Below are 24,941 nucleotides of genomic sequence, written 5' to 3'. Positions count from 1 at the left end.
TTCGACCACCCTTCCTGTTTATCTTCCCCAGATAGCTACAGGTACCCATTTAGAGCTGTTCATATCAATGAAAAATCTCTGTTCATATGAATTAACTGTTATGTTATGTTTGGATACATTAAGTTGTTGCATACAACATAAAATTAAATTAATTAAGTACCCTGATGCAGTTGATTAGAATACTTTGGAATTAAAGGATTTTCAATGGATGGAAATTGAGGATTTAGAGGTGCTATTCTTAGATTTTTCAGAATAATGTTTCAGCGGAAGAATTTGTTAAGACAAGATCAGTAGTTGAGCATTTGAAACGAAAATGTTTAAATAATGAAAAGGAGTACAACTGGAAAGAAGAAATTTTGAAAGTTTGCAATAGATTACCTGACACTTGTAGAAACTTAAAAGATTTAGCAATGACTTTGCAAACAAATTTTTCATCCATATATAATTGAGATGCATCATTCCCAGCACTAAATAATATTAAGACAAAAATAGAATCGATTAACAGATGAAATGAATGACACTTGATTGTCCTTTAGATGTACCAAGTAGAAGATTTAGCTGACAATACATTTCATAATTTTAGTTCGTATATTTTAAATGTCATAATAAATATATAATAATTAATATATGTTATATAATAAATATATGCCTTAATAAATAAATAATAAACTTAAGAAAATTATAATATATTATTATAATTTGTGAAATCATAATTTATGATGCACCACAAAAAATTTTTTGATCTTGTTTTGATTTTTCAAAACTTTTCGAATTTCTTCCAAGAGAAATGCAAAAATTTTGAAATGGGCAAAGCATAATAATGAATAAGGATTGAGAGTTTAATATACATATAATGATATTTATGCCTTACATTTTTAAGAATTTTCTATTTTTCAAAGTAAAAAGGCAAAAAGTTTTTTTTTATTAAAGGACGAATTATGTTCTTGCCTTCAGAAGGCATGGAGAGATACAGCCTTACCCAAGTTAATTTTTCGTCGTTTTGAATTTGACTCGGGTATTTGTTTTAATATTGTTCATTTTGGATTTCAATGATTTATTGATGGTGATTTGTGGTAGTTTTACGCTTAGAAGATTATTTAACAATTTCCGCTCATTTTTGGTTTTCTTTGAAAAGCTTATTTTATGGAAAAAGTGTTTTAAATTAATATGTAGGCAGTGGACGAATAGCATAACTTATAGTCCTTTCCCTGAGGGCTACGGGGGGGGGAGTGACACCCTCAAAGACATGATTACTGGACCTTTTAACTATGTTGAACAAACTGACTGTCTAAAAATTTTGATTGGATGTGTTTTGGAAAATGAGAGGGAGGTTGGCTGCTCTCCAATCCCTTTTGATTCTTAAAAGGGCAAGAGAACTTCCAAATTTCAATAAAAACCTTATAAGCCCGCGGGGCATAATTTAAGACCCTTGCCACCGGCTCTGGGGGGGGGGGTGTCAACCCTGGAGGCATTGTTATATGGCCTTTGGACTGATTTGGACAAAGTGGCTACCTCAAAATTTCGATCGGATGAAGAGGGCGGGTGGTATAGTTGCCTTCCGATCACTTTCAACTCTTAAAATGGGAACTAAAAATTTCAGTTTCCAATCAAAGGAGCTTCCGTCCAAGTTAAAGACCACTCTTTCCATAAAAACCTTATATAACCAGGGGCATAGCTAACAACACTTGCCCCTAGGCTCTGGGGGTTTGGGTTAACCCTGAAGGCGTTCTTATATTATCTTTTACTATTTTTAACAAAATGACTATTTCAAAATTTCGATCGGATGCATTTGGGGATAAAGGATTTTTTTGGAGGGGGGCTAGTTGCCCTCTGGTCACTTTTGACTCTTAAAGAGGGGTCTAGAACTTCTGATTTCAAATCAAATGAACCCCCTTTGAACTTTATATGACCATTCCTTCCAAAAGAACCTTCATGTTAATAATGGACTACTGGCATTACTTGTAGCTCTTGCCCTAAGGGCAATGGGCAGGGGAAATCCCCAAAGAAATAATTACTGGACTTTTAAATTATGCCGTACAAAATGACTATCTTAAAATTTTGATTGGATATACTTGGTAAAGTGATGGACGTGGGGGGGGGGGCTGGTTGCCTTCTAGTCACTTTTGCTTCTTAAAAAGACACTAGAACTTTTAATTTTTCGATCAACTGAGCTCCTTTTGAAGTTTCTACAACTATTCCTTCTATACGAAGTGCCTTGGTGAAAAAACTGCATGTATAAATAATATATTTGTCCACGTCGCTCTTTTGCCTATAGAATTTTTTTTTTTATTTGAGCACTACGGCCATACACAACATGATTTAATAATGCAACACTGCACAGAACACACACTCAATATAAAACAATACTTATTTTCATTCACTCGGGCTCGACTGAGCCTCTCCCGCCTTTTCCACATATCGTGCCATTTTGCATATGGTTCCAGGCATCGAAGACCTCAGGATATCAGGAAGCAGCACCAACCGATGGTCCCCCCAAATTTCATCCCTAAGACTTTCAAACTCCTGGCACTCCATGAGGAAATGGGCTAAATTATTATCCTCTTTTCCGCAATACCCACACTTACCATTTGTACCCTTATTTTTTTTATTTCTGTCCCCTATGTACTGGAAGGCAATTTCCCCTCAACTGGATCCATGATTTTAAATATCTAAAGGGTAAGTTTACCTTAAAATAATATTCTTCCCCAAAAATTTCTTTTACTTTACTATTATAATAAGACCAAAAGTGTAAGTAGGAATTAAATAAAAAATAAGGGACAAATGCTGGAAACTGAGTCAACAGAAAAATTGAATTGAAAGTTAATAAGATTAAATTTGACATTGGAATATTATTATATTTGATGTTCGATATTGACGTTTTCTTACTGTTTTCTTAAAGATTAAATACTGTTTTAGCTGATAATGCTGTTTTTTCTCTAGGTTGTTTCCACCAGTTAATTAGATTGTTTCGCCGTTAGTGATTGAGCACTATATTTGTGCGTTTTGAAGTTTCTTTATGTTTCTTTTTTCCTAGTACTCCGCTTGTGTTTGTGGTTTTGTAGCGGGTTAAAAATAAATCATTATTATTATTATTATACGATTCATATTAGCATATTAATGTGTCCATGGAGAGACACTGATCGTTCAAACTCTTAATAATTTGATTGTTTTTGATTTGCCGAAAGTTAAGAGATATATAATAGATATGGCCAAAAACGCCATCTTACGTTCACAAGACCAAAAGTGCCTTCAGTGGGCTTTCAACTTCATTTATTGTTTCTTGTTAGTAAGACTATGCTATTCTGACGTGGAATCATGAAAATTGACGTTATCAAGAAAAAGGTAAACAAATAAAACCCATATTTCTATTTTGTATCTAAAGGAGAGGAAAGCAAGGAAAGAGTACCGAATTCGTATCCCTTTTATAACTGTAGATCACTTAATAACAATTAATTAAAAATAAAACGTCATTACTATGTTTTCAGTTTTGAAAAAAAAAACATAACATTAAAAGAGTAGGTTATCTTTTAAAACACACAAAGACAAAAATGATATCTCGAAAGTAAAAATGATATAAAATGTGGCAAAATATAAAAGGTTAAAAAAGAGATATTAAAAATTAAAATGGGCTTTTGAAATGCATTTTAAAAAGGGGAAAAGAAAGTGCAACATTGTATTGAAAAAAAAATTCGAATTAAATATAAAACTATTAATTACACTTTGACATTACAAACCTAAGAGGATATAAGACTTCTATTATACATGTTTATTTTTTATTGAATTCAAGTGAATAAGGGAAGCTGTTGTTTTTAGGGAGGATCATCTCCTTATTAGGATGTAAGATAGAGCACTAAATTTTAAAAGTGGAAGAATATTTCGACTTTACACTGTAGTAAAAGGTGAAATGTCTGGAATAATTGATATTGTGCATAAGATACAAAAGCACGTTCAGCTTTGAAACTTAATTCTTACCAAACTAAATCATCTACAGGAAGCCAATGTTTTGCAGATATTTAAGTGGTCAACACAATTGTTACTTCTCTTTTGAACTGTCTATATAGGGATTTGGCAAGGCCCTCCGTTCCTAAGCAACAAAAGATGAATTTTATTCTCAGGCTCATATCGACACATTCAATGAGAGCAAAATTAGCTTATCCTGCTTCTTTTTTTTACAAAATGTAATGGTGAATAATAAAAAAAATTAAGCTTATACAGCTTTGTTTACCGGACTGTGGAGCATTCGAGCAGGAACGCTCAAGATCTCTAATCGTGCTTTTGTTGGAATGGGTTTTCTAGCAGCAATTGTGCCCTCATGTCGCGACTTGGCCATATTAGACTAAGGCAAATTGTCTAAGAAGAAAAAGCAGAATTTTGTAATTTATTTGCCTACCTTGTATCCTCCGAGGTTGGTAACAGTACACTGGAATATTGCTTCTCTTCCAACTGGGACTGTCAGGTTTTGCACTTCACCGGAAAAATCAGGCTCCGACATGACCTTGCCTGTAACAGATTTAGTTAAAAAGTGCCGACTTTTCGAATTTCATCTATTATATTTATTTGTTCAACTAGATTTTGAGATTTTTAAATATATACTAAAAGGTATAGGCCTTCTAGCATATTTTTAAGTTCAAGACCAGTGTTGCATCTGAAGATTATTCGAAGAACAATGTAAATTCAGCTATGCACTGTAATTTATAGATTTTATTCTTATTTAATTCCTAAAGAGTCACTTTTCCTGTGAATATCTATTAAAACCTTAGTTTCTTTCTTCAGTAAAAGCACGTTGGCTGTAAGTCGAAAAATTACAGTTATGTTGCATTACTAAACCCTAAGAAAAGGAATTTTAATTGAAACTTATTCATTCTTGGATTGTATGTCCAGGGTTGTTTCTAGCTTCCGCCTTTCATCGTCCTTACTATCCATGTTTTTTTTTCTTCAATATTTTTGTTCTGTCTGTTACAGTCTTTCGCAAAAAGTTGCCTACTAAATTTATTTTAGAGCCTCTCCTGCCTTTTCTTTGTTTTATTTCTTATCGTTTTGCAATTTTGGAACACCAGCGTCTTTTTAAAGGCTTTGTCTATGTATGATTCCAATCTCAGTTTGATCTCTCTTCTGTTATATCATCAATCTACTTTTTTGATCATTTAAAATGGCATTAGAACTTCTAATTGCCGTTCAAATGAGCCCTCTCGCGACATTCTAGGACCACTGGGCTGATACGATCACCCCTAGGGGGAAAAAACAAATTAATACACATTCGTGATCTTTCTTCAGGCAAAAACTAGAAAACTCCACGTTTTTTCCTATGGGAGCTTGAAACCTCTACAGCAGGATTCTCTGATACACTGAATATGATAGTATGGTTTTCATTAAGATTCTATGACAATTAGGGGGTATTTCCTCCTTTTTGCTAAAATAAAGCAAATATTCTCAGGCTCGTTACTTTTGATTGGTAAAACTAAACTTTAACTAGTACCAGTGATTAGAGGGAGGCTACACCAGCCCCCCCCCCACACACACATATGTCGTATTTTCCCGGAATGCATACAATAGAAATTTTGACATAGCTGTTTTATTCAAAATAGTCCAGAAGTCATATAAGAAGGCTTTTGGGGTTGAAACAAAACTCCTAAGCCTGGGGGCAAGGGTTGTAAGTTATGCCGTGGGGGTATTTAAGTTTTTAACGGTAAGGATGGTTGTATAAACGTTAGAGGAGTCTTATTTGGTTGAAATTAGAAGTTCTAGTTCCCTTTTATGAGTTAAAAGTAATGGAGGGCAACTAGCATGCTCCCGACTACCACTCTTTTCACCAAACGCATCTGATTGAAATTTTGAGATAGCCATTTTGTTCAAATTAATCCAAAGAACGTAAAAAAAAGTTTATAGGGTTGGTACGACCTCCAAGAACCCCGGGACAAGGGTTATAAGTTGTGTGCTTGGGGTATATAAGGCTTTTACGGAATGACTGATCGTATAAGCTGCAGCTGGAGCTTATTTGATTTGAAACTGGAAGTTATTATGCTCTTTTCAAGAGTCAAAAGTGATTTGAGAACAACCACCCCCCTCCACGCCCATCATTTCCCCAAATACGTCCAATAAATTTTGAGATATCGATTTTATTTAGCGTAGTTATAATGTCCAAAAACTACGTCTTTGAGGATGACAACCACCCCAGAGCCCTCAGGGTAAGGGTTGTAAGTTTTGCCCATGGGACATATAAGGTAATATAGAAAGGGTGGTCGTGTATACATCGGAGGGATCTCATTGGATTGGTAATCAGGAGTTTCAGTGCCCTTTTTAAGAGTCAATGTAGTCAAAGGACAGCTATCTGCCCACAAACGTCGTATTTTCCTGGAATGCGCCAGATAGAAATTTTGACATAGCTATTTTATTCAAAAATCACAAAAAATAGGCCTCTGGGGCTGTTAAAAACCGTCAGGGCCTGAGGGCAAGGGTTGTAATCTATGTCCTGGGGGAATTTAAGTTTTTTTTTTTATATAAGGGATGGCTGTATAAATTTTCTGTAAGTTATGCCCTGGGGGTATTTAAGGTTTTTATGGAATGTGTTGTCGTATAAACTTCATATGGGGCTTTCATATGAAATTGGAAGTTATAGATCCTTTTTTAAGAGTCAAAAAAGATTCGAGAGAAAAAAGCCCCCCCCCCCCACGCCAGTCATTTCCTATAAATAAAAAGCCAAACAAAGTTAAAAAATAAATTTTAAATGTTTTCACTTTTATAACTTTAATAAAAAAAAATATTATTAATATTTTAAGGAATAAATACGAGCATATGTATATTAAACTGACAGCGCACATTAAATTGCATTTTTTTAAGCAAAGTGCAAATTATGTTCTGGCCTTGAAAAGGCATAGTAGGTTTTGAGCCCTAATCAAGTTAATTTCTCCTCGTTTTGAGTTTGATTCGGTTATTTATTCTAACCTCTGTTCGTTTTCGATTTCATTTATTTATCGATTCTGATTTGTGGTAGTTTTACACTTGGTATCTTATTTGATTCTATTTTTTCTCATTTTCGGCTTAATGAAGATCTTTTGTTCTCCTTGAAAAACTCATTTTGTGGACATATTTTTTTGTACTTAAACCATTATAAGGGTATGACGAATCAAATTCGTGTTCACGAACTGTAGTAAGGAGCGACCCGGCTCAATAGCAACCAAAACTCTAAAAAACGGAATTTTGATATCAATAGTTACCTCAATAGAATCGAAATTTAATTTTCATTTTAAATATACAAGTTTCATCAAGTTTAGTCTTACCCATTAAAAGCTACGAGCTTAAGAAAATTTGCCCTATTTTAGAAAATAGGGTGAAACACCCCCTAAGAGTGATAGAATCTTAACAAAAATCACACCATCAGATTCAGCGTATCAAAGAACCCTACTGTAGAAGTTCCAAGCTCCTATCTACAAAAATGTGGAATTTTGCATTTTTTGCCAGACGAACAAACACGGATGCGTGTTTATTTGTTTGTTGTTTTTTTTCCCAGGCTTTGATCGTATCGATCCAGTGGTCCTAGAATGTTGCGAGAGGGCTCATTTTAACGGAAATGAAAAGTACTAGTGCCCTTTTTAAGTAACCAAAAAATTGAACGGCATCTAGGCCCCCTCCCACGCTAATTATTTTCCCAAAGTCAATGGATAAAAATTCTGAAATAGCCATTTTATTCAGCGTAGTCGAAAAACCTTATAACTATGTCTTTGGGGACCACTTACTCCCTCAAAGTCCCTGTGGGAGGGGCTACAAGTTACAAAATTTGACCAGTGCTTACATATAGTAATGGTTATTGGGAAGTGTACAGACGTTTTCAGGGGGATTTTTTGTTTGAGGGGAGGGGTTGAGAAGAGGGGGATATGCTGGGGGATATGTTTGGGGACTTTCCATCGAGGAATTTGTCATGGGGAAGAAAATTTCTATCAAGGGAGCGCAGGACTTTCTAGCATTATTTAAAAGTAAACACAATGAAAAAATAAATATGAAAAAGTTTTTTCAACTGGAAGTAAGGAGCAGCATCAAAACTTAAAAAGAACAGAAATTATTACGCATATGAGGGGCTCACCTCCTCCTAATACTTCGCTCTTAACGCTAAAGTATTTCTAGTAATTTCAACTATTTATTTTACGGCTTTTGTTATTCAGGGGTCATTCTTAATGAATTGGGACAAAATTTAAGCTTTAGTGTAAAGAGCGAGGGACTGACGAGGGGGTGAACCCCCTCATATATGCAATAAAAACATGAGAATACAAAAGTTCGTTACGTAAGCTAATTTATAAGTTACGTATATCTTTTACTAACAAAAACATTCGCAAAAAATTAAAAGTTCTAGTTTCCTTTTTAAGTTAAAAAATCGGAGGGCAACAAGGCTTCCTCCCCCACTCCTTTTTTTCTAAAAATCATTCGATCAAAACTATGAGAAAGCCATTTAGCCAAAAAAAAAAAAAAATAAAAAAATGCAAGTTTGGTTTTAATTATTCCTTTGCGGAGAACCAATTCAGAAATTAAATAAAAAAAACAAGTTTTTTAACTGAAAGTAAGGAGCGACATTAAAACTTGAACGAACAGAAATTACTCCGTATATAACATTGGCTATCCCCTCCGCAATCCCTCGCTCTTTACGCTGAATTTTGACTCTTTGCCACAATTCTACTTTTTAAAACAATTAAAAACTTTAGCGTAAAGAGCGAGGGATTGTGCTCCTTACTTTCAGTTAAAAAAACTTGTTTTTTTTATTTTAATCGGTGTCAAGCACGAAGTATATAGTTTTTAAATTTGGTCTTGCTCTTAACTACATAAAAAAAAATCCCACTAAAAATCAATAAAAACATTCAAACATTATAAATAAAACATTCAAACATTAATAAAATAAAAACAAATAAATAAAAACATTCAAATGAATATGTATATTCAAATTGAATATACGCTAAAGTCCTAAGGTTTTTAAAAAGTACCTCTCATTCGAATTCGGTGGCCCTTGTGCTTGAGTAGTTTTTCTTATAGAATTGTGACAAAATTTCAAACTTAAGCGTAAAGAGCAAGGGTTGAGAAAGGGGTAGCCCTCTTATATACGGAATAATTTCTGTTTGATTGAAGTTTTATTGTTTCTCTTTACTTTCAGAAAAAAAAAACTTGCTTTTATATTTAATTTCTTACTGATTTTCAAATAATTTCAGGATATCCCCCCACCCCACGTAAGATATTCCCTGGAAAATTTACCGAAATTTATTTTTCCAAAGAAAAATTCTTGTCGTGGAAAGTCCTTCCCCCAAAAAAATTTCGTTTTTTTTAGCAACATATACTATGTGTGAACAATAAGAAAATTTCGTAACTAACAGCCCTTTCCCCAGGGAAAATGGGGGGGGTCATTTCATCCCCAATACCATAGTTGCAGGACATTTTAACTATTTCGAATCCAATGGCCATCTCAAAAATTCTCATTGCATATTTTTCGGGAAAATAAGGGTGTGAAGAGAGAATTAGTTCCCCTTCCATATTTTTGGTCACTTAAAAAAGGTATAAGAAATTTCGATTCCCGTTCAAATGAGCCCTCTCCTGATGTTCTAGGACTATTGGTTTTGCACGACCACCCCGGAGGAAAAAACTACCATAAAGCAAATTGACGTACATACTTGATCTTTCTTCTCGTTAAAAATACAGTACTCCACATTTTTGTAGAAATGAGCGTAAAACCTCTACAGTAGCGTTCTCTGATATGCTGAATTTGATGGTATAATTTTTCCACTTTGAAATCGTTTAACATTTCGGGGATGTACCCCCTTTTTTGAAATTAAGGTAAATTTTCCCAGCCTCACAGTCTTAATGGGTAATATTGAACTGGAATCAGCCTAAAAAGCCAATTCTCTTGATTTATCTTTGTTATCAATTTTTTTTTTTTAGAATATTGGTTGCTATTGTGCCGAGTTGTTCCTTACTTACAGTTCTTTACCACGAACTGTTTGATAAATTCGGAATAATTGGGTCTGCGTTTTAGAGTAGGTTCTGGTTCTGCGTTATATTTTATTTTTAAAAATAAAATATATTATTTCTTACAGTGAATAAACATGTAAAATAGATTTAACCTAGAAAGCGTCATGTGAGCAGGAAGGGACATGGGGTGCGAAATCTCCGGGGTTTTATCCTCAGCAAGGCCTTCTATAGCATTTCTCATTAGAATTAGAGTTTTATTGTATTAATATTAATTGTATAAATAAAACCTTTCATTATTTAAACTTCCATTTCTTCTAAGTAAAAAATTGCCGAATCATTTGAAAATCTACAATAAAGCATTGATAGATACTTTATTTCGTGATTAAACCAAAAACAGGTATTTCACAGGAAAAAAACAACAAAAACACACACACTACAAAATAAAAAAAGAAAAAAGAATACACACTATCTAAAACAAAACATAAACACTAAAACAATAAAGCATTCTGCCTGTAAATATAATTGCAGGAGAGTATCAGGGTTAATTGAATGCATTTTTTCCATTCCAATTCAGAACCGCTATAATTACCACTCAAAATCGTTTGCGAGGGTACCGTTTTGCTATACAAAAAAAAGAGAAGGTGGAGCATCGTAAATAATACATTTCCAGGACCCTGTCGTTGGTCTTGATAGCTCTATTCAGAAGGCCTATAGTTATTCAAAAGGATTAAACTTTACCTGAAAGGATGATTAAAACTATTGTGAAGAAACTCCAGGATAATCCCATTATAAAGTATCACTTTACTCGTCCTCCATTGTGGTATCTAAAAACGAGAAAAAGAGGATCCTTAGGTGTTACTTCCATAGCATACTCACTACTCTTCAAGTTAAAAATCATAAAATCAGAACCAAAGTCAAATTTATGGTTTTCTGTTCGTTTGGTTATAAATATGAGGCTGAAAATACAATATAGAAGTGATGTAAAGGAAGCTTTTAGAAAAAAAAAGGTTGTGTGAAATGGTAGTGACAATTTTTGACGCCTTATCCAGAAGAATTAGCTGTCGCAAGGTATTCTAATCTAACCAATGAATTCCATATAATAAATTCTAATAATAAATTCCAATAAATATGGAATTTTTGGAACAATAATTTCGAAATTATTGGAAAAATAATAATAATTTCCGATAAATTCAATTTTTGATGCCATGTCTAGAAGAAGTAGCTGCCACAAGGTATTCTAATCTAATCAATAAATTCCATAATTTTCTACTGCAAAATATTTTATTTTGAAAAGCCCCCCCCCCAGGATCTGTTTGAATTTAAGCTGAATCCACGATTTTTGGTTCGTTGATTCTATAAGTGAGATTAAGATTGCAATATAGAAGTTATTAAAGGAAAAATTTTTATTATTAAATAATTATTATATGTACCATAGGAAGCTTTTCAAATATTTAAAAACTTATCCAGTATCCTAATATATTAAATATCTTAAGATATAGCCCAGTGGAAACAATATTGGATATAATAGCATTCAATATCTTAAGAGAAACATACTATAACTTAGAATAAAACGAAGTAAAAAACATTCAAACGCTTACATTACTGTAGATTCTCCACTGTCACCCCCATGCTTTCCTTAATCTAGGCCTACACTTCTGAGATCAACAAATAGATTTTACTTCTGGATTAAAATACAGTGGTGCCAATTCCTGAGAATTTAGGGGTGGGGGTGGGTTAAATGTGTTTTCTAATATGCAGTTAAAAGATGCTGTTTTTTAGTTTTGCCAATACAAATATCGAAATAAAAGGCATATTTCAATACAAAATATCCAAAGGATGCTATTTTTCAAGATCTAGGAATTCGAAAAATTAAGACGAGCTCAGGCTCCCCTGCCCCCTCCCAAGTTACTGCACCACATGCAATTGAAATATTCCAATTCAACTGAATTGAAATATATAATTGAAATTGTAGAGAGAATAAGGAAAGGCTCAATATCGAAATATACAAAGTATCGGAGTGGGCCCTGTGAAAAATTCAGTCCTGTTTTCAGGGTCTTAAGCTGAATAGATACCCCATAGGGTTTGTCTAATTAAGATTACTCTACTTGAGTCAATTATCACTCTGGAATTCAAAGCCCCGATGAAATATCCTTTTCTATTTTAAAAAGGCACTAGAATTGAATTTTTTGTTTGTTTGTTATAATAAGTCTTCTCTAAATTATCTGCAACTATTAATTTTTCTCAATTACGACTACTGCTACTACTGACAACTCACTGCAGCACAAAGGCACTTGATTTCAACACAGATACGCACACCCCTCTTCCATCCCAATCAAATTACACCCCTCAAGAATACGCTGAAAAAAAATCTAGGGGATCTAAGGTTTCAAAAAGTGAATAGCTTCTCTAAGACAGGTAGTAAAGACTTTTGGAACTTTTTAGTTTAATTCCTAATGAATTCTACAAGATTAATCGGCTGAGCTGTCTTGAAAGGCAGTTTGAACTAAATCTTCAGAGCTCTGTATTTTAGAAAGAGAGAGAGAGAGAGAGGCGGAATAAGCTCTGTAATAGCATTGACACACTTATTACACATCTTCAGGGTTATAGCCAGAGACCAATTTTGGAAGGGACCTAAACATCCCTTATTCCCTTGACAAGAGCTTCGAAATCTATGTTTGGATAATGTGCAAATAAGTTTAGACATTTTAGGAATTCGAGGAAAAGGTTCTAATCTCATGAGCCATCCTCTTCTTCACGAGCAAGCCACTTAATGATACTCCTACTGAGTCATATAACATCTGAAATGTCTTGTATTAAAAGACAAACTACCCCCCCCCCTCAACCATTAACAATGAAATACGTTTATCTCGACGTTTTCGACCATGTATAGTTGATTAGTATAAATTTTGTATGAGTACATCTAGTACGAATAAATTTTGTTGTATCACATCAGAAATGTTAAGCAGTCTAGAAGCCAAATTCACTCAGGTGCTATGAACCATTACATTTAACTGCATGAATTTTTGCCCCATTTTCCTTATTAAAATAGCATAGATTGTATAAGAACTTTTAAAGTTTGAACCTCTCTCAAGTTTATAACGACTAATGTTTTAAACTAGGTCAGTAAAAAAAAAACAACAGACACGCTTGTTTCACATTATCAGGGTTGTAGCCAAGATCAAATATTGGAGGGGCGCAGATAAGCAAAATGTGGGGGGACCATCTGGGGGGAGTGGGGTCCGTTGATTCGGAAAAATTAGAAAAAAGGAGGTATTTGTAACTTACGAACGGGTGATCAGATCTTAATGAAATTTGATATTTAGAAGAATCTTGTGCTTCAAAGCTGTTATTCTCAATCCCAACCAGATCCGGTGACATTGGGGGATCTGGAGGGGAAAATCAGAAGTCTTGGAAAACATGAAAAGCGAGGTATCTTTATCTTAAGAATGGGTGATTGGATCTTAATGAAACTTGATATATAGAAAGATTTTATGTCTCAGATGTTGAATTTTTAATTCAAATAGGATCCAGGGACATAGGGGATTGGAAGGGGGAAAACAAGATTCTTGGAAACCGGAGTTCTTGGAAAACCCACATATATATATATATATATATATATATATATATATATATATATATATATATATATATATATATATATATATATATATATATATATATATATATATATATATATTTTATATATATATATATATATATATATATATATATATATATATATATATATATATATATATATATATATATATATATATATTTTATATATAAAATATATATATATTTTATATATATATATATATATATATATATTTTATATATATATATATATATATATATATATATATATATATATATATATATATATATATATATATATATATATATATAAAAAATAATTATTTAATAATATAAAATAAAAAATTAAATATTATAAATATTTGAGCATCATAAGAAAGAATTTTCTGGGAATTGTCCCCGATTCTTTTTCAATTGGATGTGTAACTCCTAACCGTAAGGATAATAAACCTCCTTCTGAATGCTATGTCTGCATAATAGTTACAAAGTGAAACTTCTAGATTTTTTTTTTTAGCATGCTTCTATTCCCGGACTGATTACAAAGAGCCTGATTATTTCTGCAGATGGTAAACTGAAGAAAAAAACTCTAGAGGATTTGATGGGATATCTGCACAGCATTTGTTGTTGTGCGGCGAACTGCCTATGGAACACTTAGTACTCTTTTATCAAATGGTATTTAATCTGGGATTTTTCCCTGATTCTTTTTCAATTGGATGTTCATCCCTAAGAATAATACACTTCCCTCTGAATGTTCGTCCTTTTGGCCAATAACTGTTGCGACTTTATGTTGTATATCTGGGCCTCCCTATCGGACGGTCAATACTAGAAACACGGCGACTACTGCTCTCTCATTTTCGGAAGTGGTGTTCTTTTACGTATAGCTGTATAGTGGCAAATAAGCGGAAGTTTGATCGTCATCTGTTGGCCCAGCTGCACAATGCTATGATTTTACTTAATTATCTGTACCTTAGCCCATTTTGGCGCATTCTTACGGCTACATATAAACTGAAATTACGCTCAATGTACTAGAAGTATGCAAAGTTTTGCTGCGTTTACTACCGTTGACAGGTAACAGCTATGTTACGTGCCAGTACAGTGTTATCAACCCTGAAGAAGTGATTCTGTCGCAAATTGACGGATATAATCAATCTGTCAAGACTTACCCGTGGGCCAATGTTTTACAGCAGTGGTCGACATCTGTTTCTGATAGTTTTTGTGTTTTTTTTATTTTGTATCAGTTGAATTAGTGTCTTGTGCTTTTATTTGTTTTCTTTTTTGTGCTTTTTTTTTTACTTGTTTAAAGTCCAGCAAAACAATTTGTTGGAAATCATTTTTTTAAGTGCATGGCGGGCACTGTCAACTCGACTTGTATTCAAAATGGGGAACTGAATTTGTTTGGGCTCACAGGTGAAAAAGTGACCTAAACCTAATAGGCTTGCCTAATAGGCTTGCCTAATAGGCTTGCCCGCCTAGATTCTCAGGTAGGTTGACCAAGTTTATGGGTAGCATGCGGTAGCTGCTTGCACGCATCGTAAACTACTTACGCCGTTCTGCGTGATAGTGAAGGATCTCTAAGTTTAAGGGACTTATCTATCATTGTGTTACAGAACAGTGTCTTCTAAGTTTATTTTCTTAAACTTAAGTTCATTAAGTTCATTAAGTTTCTTAAGTTCATTTTCTTTTCAAATTAAAGCCGATTGAACTCTGAACGTAAATTACGTAAAATTTTCATTTTAAATTACTGATTTTTGTCGAAAAGTACTTTATTTTGAAATTAGAAAAATTTTATTGGAGAAAAAAGAATTACATCTTAATCCTTAAAATATATCTTGAACTTTTAAGCAGTATCAGCTTCATTTATCCTTGAGCTCATTATTCACTTAGAAAAAAGTCTTTTCTAACACATTCTTGATGAGAATAGCCTAGATGAGCTCTGTTAACGTTTTAACTCTGAACTTTTTTTAAGTTTGATTTTACTAATTTTTTAATAAGATTAGTAAAAGTATACATGAATGTGAGGCAGTGTAATCTCCCGAGAATCTTAATTTGCATATTTTAATTCATCTTAATTTCTAGTCTTCCTTCAAATTTTAGAAAATCAAGCACACATAATTGATGTCGCAGGGCCTGCTTGGAAAGAACTGGAAAATGACTTCCTAAAACTATCTACAATTTGGAGATGAAACAAATTTTTTCTAGAGAATATGCCTTTTAGCGCATTAGCCACAATCTAATGAGACTCGATGGCTATTTTTTTATTGCTATCATTAGTTACTTATTTTTCTCTTATTTGTTTGTTTATGCTTTATGTTATTTTATACTTTAACGTAGTTTTATACAATACTGACTATATTAAATCTGAACTCAACTTAAACCCAACCTTTGTCAAGGTCATGTCCTCTGACAGCAAAATAACTAGTTGCTAATTCAAAAACCAAAATAAATGAGTCCAACAAATTAGAAAAGCGAGACGTTTTTCATTTGAAGCTGATTCAGGAACCGTAACTGTTATTTCGATTATAGTTAATAAAAATAATTGTGTGCAGATAACAAAATTTTTGATAATTCTGAAAAAGACTTGAAACTCTCGAAAATGGCGGTGGACCGAGATGAAAATACAAGATTAGAAGACGTGGTCGAAAACCCTGTGAAAGAATCAGAATCTACCTCTCTTGATCAACGAGCAAAACCACTTTTTTCCATGGGAAGTACTGGTGTTTCCGTTTTGTTTGTTGTCTTTTTCACAGATGCTCGTATCGAGCCAGTGGAATATTGGGAATATTGAATATTGAGAGGGTTCATATGGGTGAAAATAATAATAATATCTAATGCCCTTTTTAACTAAGTAGCGTCTTCTACCTTTTAGTGTCGGAACACATCATTTTTAATCCAAAAAGAGTCAAAATCCCTGGGAATGCAGATTCTTATATGAAAAATAAACTTGCCATGGCTAAAAACCAGAGGTTTGGATGTATGGAGGTCTAAAGACCTCCATCTTTGAAAGTTAGGAAAATTGTGTTATTGCATTGAAAGCATATGTCTCATTCTTTACTGCTTTTCTTCTGAATGATTTCAAAGAGATCACAGAGAAAAGTTTATTGGCTAATTTAAAAGCAACATTCTCTAAGGACATTCATGAATTCAGCTTGTTAACTTCATCGTAAAGTCCAATATAGCACTGGAAATGTAACTTCTTGGTGCTATTTCTTGAGTCAAAAGGCGGGAAGCATGATAAGGGTGCCATTACAATCTTTTGCCGCGTTTTATTTGGTCTTGTTTCAGTCTAGTTTCAGTCCTGTTTCCTTAATAGCGTTTTTTTACGTGTTTAGTAAGCTCAAAGCCGTTTTATTTGCAGTATCCCGTAAGGGACCGTACCGTTTTCCGTAACTAGATTCCAAGAATCGAAACTTGTTCGTCTAGATAGTTTCACCCCTTGTTTCATGAAAATGGCGGCAGAAAATATTTACTTAGTGGATGTATTTTTCCAGATATGTGTACAGCACTATTTTTCTGTGCCTACTGTAAGGTATACCCTTGGCTTTAACAAATTACAATACTTTGTGTCTTTTTGAATCCTAAAAAAGCCAGATTTCACTTTCAACATTCCCAGATGGGTAAATGTATGACAGTTCATATTATTGACTTACCAATAAAGTGAAAATGCCATTCGATGCCTTTTTTTATGCTCTTTACAAATATAATAATCGCTTCTATTGCAAATTCAAATGTAAGCACTTTTTGACCTAACCTAAGATGCATTTGTGGATTTTGAAAACTTTTGCCAGTAAGCTGCCTAGCTCTTTTCCAGCGTTTTATTTGTCAAAGGCAGTACCGAACGAAACAAGACGAAGGCTCAAATAAAACAGAATTATGCGAAACAAGACTGGAAACGGTAGCCCAAACTGAAACTATCTTGTCTCAAATAAAACGCAGCATTTTAGTCGAAAACCTTTACCGGTGGCTTACCTCTCCTTCATATTGCCTCTTCCAGTCCCCTTGTTAAGTGAAAACAAAAAAATGTGCTATGAGAAAAAAATGCATATGAGAAAAAAAATGGCATTTTCATGGCAATAGTTTTTTTTAATGCAAATTATAAAAGGTACCAGAGACAAATGCAGTCAGATTTTTTGATTATGCCAAAAGTTGCAGGAATCTCGTGGGAAAGCTAAAGGAGGTAGGATTAGACCCCATATTTAAAGTCCCATTTTAACAAAAACAATCCTGTCAACTATTTTTGTTTTGTTGCTTAAGACAATCAGAGATATTTTCTAAGGTTTACTGTCTATGTTTAAAAAAACAAAACAACCAAAAACCAATTAAACAAAACAAAACACAATCAATGGAAGTAACAAGCAAAGTTGAAACTTAAAATAAATAAAGGCTGAGAGGGTTCAGTAACTGAGTTCACTCAAAGTCTTGTACCCTATAGCCTTGTACCCAGAGTCCCTATTGGAACTCTTATTTGCTTCGTCATAGAAAGGCAGCGTGGCCTTGAAAAAATATAGACGTTATATGCATGGGGATGATAGAACCAAGCAGATCTATAACTGTAAATTCAGCAACATTTCATTTACAACCAGAAGAAGAAGAAGAAGATTCTGCCACCTTCATTAAAAATCCCTATTGGAACTCTCATTTGTTTCGTCTTAAAAAGGCAGTGTGGTGTTGAAAAAAAATAGACGTCATATTCATGGGAATGATAGAACCAAGCAGATTTATAACTGTAAATTCAGCAACATTTCATTTACAACCAGAAGAAGAAGAAGACTCTGCCACCTTCATTAAAAATCACTATTGGAACTCTCATTTGTTTCGTCGTAGAAAGGCAGTGTGATGTTGAAAAAATAAATACTTCGCATATATGGGGATGATAGACCAAGCAAATTTATCACTTTAAATTAAGTAAAAAAAATTTTCAATGAGAAGAAGAAGAAAGTTGTGCTAACTTCATTAAAAATCCAGTACTTGCATGATATACGTCCTACCTAATGTTGTTCATTCATTGACCAATTTTAAAACAAGGTATTTTCGTTAGTTTTTTTCAGCTTAGCGTGAGACAAAATAAAGAGATCTGACAGAATAGGCGGAAAATATATAATTTGGGCTGCATATTTGCACATGGGAGGGGGGTAAAGTATTTGGACAGTGTGAACTTAAAAAACAATTTTTACTGCAGAATATGCAAAATAATTGTATCTAACAAAGTAGGCATGCAGACCCGCATCACTTTACCCCCCAAACCCCCTAATTTGAAAATATAAAGCACAAATTTATTTCTACAGTATTATATTTTTATCTTACTTTGGTATATTTCATTAGGATTGAGCGTCAGAGAAACATATTAAAAGAACATTAGGTAGGGCGTAGGCCTTTCCTATCAAGTACCAAAAATTCGTCTTACATTTAGGCAATATAAAAGAAAACAAGTCTTTGGGTGAAAATAAACAAAAATTATTGTTTCACATAATAGATACATTTGCTGAACCAGCTGATGCAAACTAGCAAGTGATATTTTCTACTTTCTGTATAATTCTAAAAACTAGCACTTTACTGAAATTTGAGCTTGCTTGAGTTTTAGAGAATTATAGTTTTATACAAATTGTTGTCGACATGACGGTGGATATAAAATCTTACAAATTAGTCTTTTATTTTCTGCAGGTTACTCATGGGTTTTTTATCCAAAGAGATTATCCTATTATCTGGGTCAGTTTTGTATTTTAAATAAAGAGCTGGCTTTCAAAATTTAAAAAAAAGCGCCAGTTTAAAAATATCCTAGGAGACACCCTTAGGCATTTGGATTGAAGAAATAACTTAATTATCACTTAGAAAGAAACAATTGTCAATTAATTTTTACCCTTTATTTGTTCTATTTAATTTCCTATATAATAAAATATTGCTTACATTCAGAATATCCAAAAGCATCTAAAACAGCATATTATTGGCAAAAAAAAACGTCATTCGAAAATGTTTGCTTTTAAAGTGAAAAATTGTTCTCTGTTAACTCCTTTGAGCCAAGTCCAAATTAAATCAATAATCGAATAGAAAAAGAAAAACGCTTTTTACGAGTGAATAATCGCGGATATGTTTCCGGACTTACCTGTTTTGTGGCATAGCTTTCCGGTAGCTAGAAATCAAAAAGTGTGTCAAGTTACCAAATCAATAAAAAAGTTTCTGAAATAGAGTAAGATTAAGGCCCATCTTAACCGGTGTAATGGCCTGTCTTAACTGGCAAATAATGGGAACAAGTTAATTAAGTGATTGACGCAAATAACACTCGAGAAAAATAGTTTTTTCCTTTTATTATTCACCTTCTTTTTGTTTTTATCTTTTTTAGCCTTTTAGGAACCAATAAAATATCAAGCACTAGTACTAGCAGTACACAATGTACTAGCTAGAACTTAATTTATGAATGCAAGTGTGTCTTTTACAAACTTTTAGTTACAATAATCGAGCGTAATCCCAAAACCAGCGAAAATTGTAAAATTATTCCCACCAAAGTGAAATTCACGGTTTTTGTGTTCGTTCAATGTGAATGTGAGGCATATAGAAGTGATTCCAAAATAGAAAATTCCAAAATGGATCCGGAACAAAGTGAAGGAAGTGATTCCAATATAAAAAAGTGATTCCACTATAGAAGTTAAACAAAGGGATACATATACAATTTTAGCTATGTGGAAGTATCAGTGCTTAAAAAGTGACCTAATATGGACTTCTTACACTTCAACATTAATAACCCAAACTTTTTATGGGAAAAAGTTGTACAAGAATGCTACATTTACGTTGTTTGGATGTTTGTTGGGCTTCAAAGATTGTCTCATTTTTTGTGTTCTACCAAAACCAAATAGTCTTTGAGTATTAAGGGGATGCGTACCTTAATATTCTTTTTGATACTCACAGTCAGCTGACCGTCATACAAACAAAGGGTTTGTTAGCGAATAATCATAGGGGACCAGCTATCTTCAAAAACTGTCCAAAATTTGTGGTTTGACTGTGAAATTTTGACAGAAAAACAGTGAAATTTTGCGTCCTTTTTATTGGGGACCTTATCAATCAAAACAGGTGACACCACAGGGAAATAAGTAGTGATGTCCCTCTGCTTTTAACAACATCCCTATCCTTGCTTCAGCCAGCAGGTGTATTTTACATCATAGGAAATCTTTTCTAAGAGATAAAGGCGTTAATTACCTAAAAAACATTCAAGGGCCCCCGTAAAATCAGAATTTCTTTGGGTGATATGTAATAGGTTTTGCTTGTTACACCATAATTTTCTTTTATTGTTTAAAAAGCCCGAAATACCCAATAAGGTTAGATGTTACCCTTTTCCTTTTAAAAGTTAAAGATTCCGTAGCTTTTTTCCTCTAGAGTGCCCCTACTATACATATTTAAATAAAAAATTGACTAACTCTCCAAAAATTCTACTATTTTATGGCACTTGGTATTAATCAAGTGACATATAGCAATTGCAAATTCTGTCGGTCTGTCGGTCTGTCTGTCGGTCCCGGTTTTGCTACTTTAGGCACTTCCAGGTAAGCTAGGACGATGAAACTTGGCAGGCATATCAGGGACCAGACCAGATCAAATTAGAAATAGTCTTTTTCCTGATTTGACCATCTGGGGGGGGGATTAGGGGGCCCGTTAATTCGGACAAAATAGAAAAATTGAAGTATTTTTAACTTACGAACGGTTAATCAGATCTTAATAAAATTTGATGTTTGGAAGGATATCGTGTCTTAGAGCTGTTTTTTTAAATCCCGACCGGATCTGGTGACATTGGGGGGAGTTGGGAGGGGAAAACCTAAAATCTTGGGAAAGACTTAGTGTGGAGGGATCGGGATGTAACTTGGTGGGAAAAATAAGCACAAGTCCTAGATACATGATTGACATAGCCGGAACGGATCCGCTCTCATTGGGGCAGTTGGGGGGGGGGTTAATTCTGAAAAATTAGAAAAAATTAGGTATTTTTAACTTACGAACGGGTAATCGGATCTCAATGTAATTTGATATTTAGAAGGGTATCCTGTCTCAAAGCTCTTATTTTAAATTCCGACCGTATCTGGTGACACTGGGGGGACTTTGGGGTGGGAGAACCTAAAATCATGGAAAACGCTTAGATTGGAGGGATTGGGATGACACGTGGTGGGAAAAATAAGCAGAAGTCTTAGATAAGTGATTTACATAATTGGAACGGATCCACTCTATTGGGGGGGGGGGGTAACTCTGAAAAATTAGAAAAAATGACGTATTTTTAACTTACGAAGGAGTGATCGGATCTTCATGAAACTGCATATTTAGAAGGACCTCGTAACTCAGATCTCTCACTTTAAATCTCAACCGGATCCAGTGTCATTGGAGGGGGAGGGCAGTTGGGGGACCGGAAATCTTACAAAATACTTAAAGCGGAGAGATCAGGATGAAACTGGATGGGAAGAATAAAAACCTGTCTAAGATACGTGACTGACATAACCGGACTGGATCTGCTCTCTTTGGTGGAGTTGGGGGGGGGGGGGTAATTTTGAAAATTGAGGTATTTGTAACTTACGAAAGGGTGACCAGATCTTAACGAAATTTGATATTTAGAAGGATCTTGTGCTTTAAAGCTCTAATTTCAAATTCCGACCAGATCCTGTGACATTGGGGGGAGTTGGAGGGGGAAACGAGAATTCTTGGAAAACGTGAAAATTGAGGTATTTTTATCTTACGAATAGGTGATCCGATCTTAATGAAATTTGATATTTAGAAAGAATTCATGTCTCAGAACTCTTACTTCAAATCCCGACCATATCTTTTGACATTGTAGGAGTTGGAGGGGGGAATCTTGGAAAACACTTGGAGTGGAGGAATCAGGATGAAGCTTGGTGGATAGAATAGGCAAATGTCCGTGACGCGTGAATGACGTAACCGTACTGGATTCACTCTCTTTGGGGGGGTTGGGGGGAGGGGTTCAGTGATTTGGCGAGTTTGGTGCTTCTGGACGTGCTAAGACGATGAAAATTGGTAGGCGTGTCAGGGAGCTGCACAAATTGACTTGATAAAGTCGTTTTCCCAGATTCAACCATCTGGGGGGCTAAAGGAAGAGGAAAAATTAGAAAAAATGAGATATTTATAACTTACGAGTGGGTGATCGGATCTTAATGAATTTTGATATTTAGAAGGACATCATAACTCGGAGCTCTTATTATAAATACTGACCGGCATTAAGCGTCTGATTTTCCTTCTAAATCAATCTATTGATTCTTAGAATTTTGTTAGAGCTCATACCATATGAGCTCTTGGCTCTTAGCTCTTCTTGCCTCGTCACAAGTACCATATGAGCTCTTAGATCTTGTTCTATCTTGGAAAGGGAATTAGGCTAGGGAAATTAGACAGGGGGCTACAGATTTGTCATAAGAAGGTATTTTGAAGCAAGACGTAAATAACGTCTTGAGAAACTGATAGGTCCATTTGTACACCCCCTATCTGGCTTGTCAAAACTGGATTTGACAAGTCTTGCTTTGTCTTGCCCCATCAGTACTGAAATCCTAAAGCGGTCAAATAATCAAATGATGATTCTATTGAGCTGAATTTTAGTATTTTCTGAGCAGGAATGCTAGATCAATTTCAGGAACTACCTTTCCCTGGACTTAAAAAGGAGAATTCTGCTCCGATTAAACAAACAAAAAAAATTGACCTATTAAAATTGACCTTCCCTATCTCTAGAACAAAACGCAAGAAGTTAAATGATTCTTGTTTGTTTTGTCGGGATATTAGGTATTAGCTGGCAGTTTTCTTTCATTTATTTGGATATCTTATCCAAGCTCTGCAGGGTAAAGGAAGACCACAAAAAAAGGCCTAAATAATTTGGCCAAGTGAAGTAAAAAAAATTCTAGTGGACGATGTAGGGGGATTCTTCAATGTACCGCATCATCTCAAATGATATTCAATTTTGATAGCTAACTCTTGTTTATTCAAGTTAATTTTGACATCGTGAAGCCATAAAGATGAAGTTTTGCAATATTGCTAAATCTGGACAACAATGTGCAAATGTATTTATAAAGGAGAAAGATTTTATTAGAATTCACTCGAGTATACAGGCATCTGACCAGCCCAATAGTTTACAAGAGCTTGCTTTTGGTGAAAGGGACAACAAAAACACTGTAAAAGACACTTACTTGACTCAATAAAACAAAATAAAATTTTATTTGATATATAATCGATGGTCCTTTGTTTACCTAGCCATCAGATGACCATGCATAGTTGTTCTTACTGTAGATCTGCATACGTCTGTGATATTGTTAAGTTTTTTATTTTCACATTCAAAAATAAATAAATTAATTAAACATCACTCTTGCGCTGGAGAAAAGCATATGAGGGTTTGCGGTTTCACGGAAATCCACGTTACAACTTACCTTTCAACTCAACTATGTAAAGAAAAACTCAACTATTTAAATAAAACCATCATAGATAAGCCAAAAATAAAGAAACTATTACCTATATTTAAGAAAAAACTAAACTAAGAGTAAAAATAGATAAATCAAAATACAAAAGAAAATAATAATAATAAGTCCAGTCTCAATAACTCTTTAATAATCAGTTTCCCCCTCGCTCACCCTGTCCTCCCAACCCCACCTTACCCCCTTCCCAACTCTTACCTTCCCAGTCACCCAGCACATCCTTCCTCCCCTACCCATCCTACCACCCATAATAAAATCCAACAATTATCCTCTCAAAAATGATCTTTTAAATTCTTTTTAAATTGAGGTACGTGTTTTGCCGCCCTAATGATCAATGGTAGCTCATTTCACACAGACGGATCCAGGTTTTTCATTGAAAATGAAGCTCTAGAACCCTGACGCAAATCAAAAACTATATTATCCCTTTTCCAAGTTCTATAATAATGTAGGTCGCTATTAATTTGGTAAAAATTCTCAAAAACATCAGGGGTTAAAAAATTCATACACTGAAGCACAAATACTGTAGCTTGTTAATTTCCTATCTGACCTACATTAATGAGCTCCAAGGACCTAGAACAAGCACATGGTTCTAAAATTACTTTCCGATAAAATCTTAAAGTAAAAGAATTGAAGCTTCAGAAAATTAATGACGTTTTCCAGTATCTACTAATCAACTCGCCAAACATACCAAATTATCATTGATATTGGAATTGTCACTATACAAATATTGCACAGTATGACTATTCCTGACGCTACTGAAACTGTAACTACATAAACCTACAATGTATCGCTGCAGAAATTCAGCGAAGGTCAACGCAGCAGGCTAGGTTTTTCCTCCGCCCTAATATCTTTAGACTTTCACTCATTACTCCCTTCCATTATGTCTCTATTTCCTTTAAATCATTTCCTGTGACCCTTTTCTTCTCTATTCGATGACGTGTTGCTTTCCGGTTGGCCCCCGATGGATTCCCG

General features: G+C 34.1%; 1 protein-coding gene across 4 annotated transcripts in view; it reads right to left on the bottom strand.

Annotated features, from left to right (window-relative positions):
* LOC136031392 (lachesin-like) overlaps window positions 1–24,941 on the bottom strand; it is an 87,499-nt gene that overhangs the window by 53,515 nt on the left and 9,043 nt on the right. For 2 of the 4 annotated variants that reach the window (XM_065710927.1, XM_065710930.1), the window contains exons 2-3: window positions 10,681–10,766; window positions 4,391–4,500 (exon numbers count right to left, since the gene is read on the bottom strand). In XM_065710927.1, coding sequence (XP_065566999.1) covers window positions 4,391–4,500; window positions 10,681–10,729 — 159 coding nt within the window. In that variant the 5' untranslated portion in view covers window positions 10,730–10,766. Of the gene's footprint in view, window positions 1–4,390; window positions 4,501–10,680; window positions 10,767–19,440; window positions 19,549–19,636; window positions 19,664–24,941 lie in introns of those variants that run through there. The other 2 variants (XM_065710928.1, XM_065710929.1) reach the window with 2 other exon arrangements.

Source organism: Artemia franciscana, chromosome 9 (genome assembly GCF_032884065.1).
Source record: "Artemia franciscana chromosome 9, ASM3288406v1, whole genome shotgun sequence".
Taxonomy (NCBI): Eukaryota; Metazoa; Arthropoda; class Branchiopoda; order Anostraca; family Artemiidae; genus Artemia; species Artemia franciscana.
Note: the sequence above shows the minus strand (reverse complement) of the source record. Positions and strands in the feature narration are given on the sequence as shown.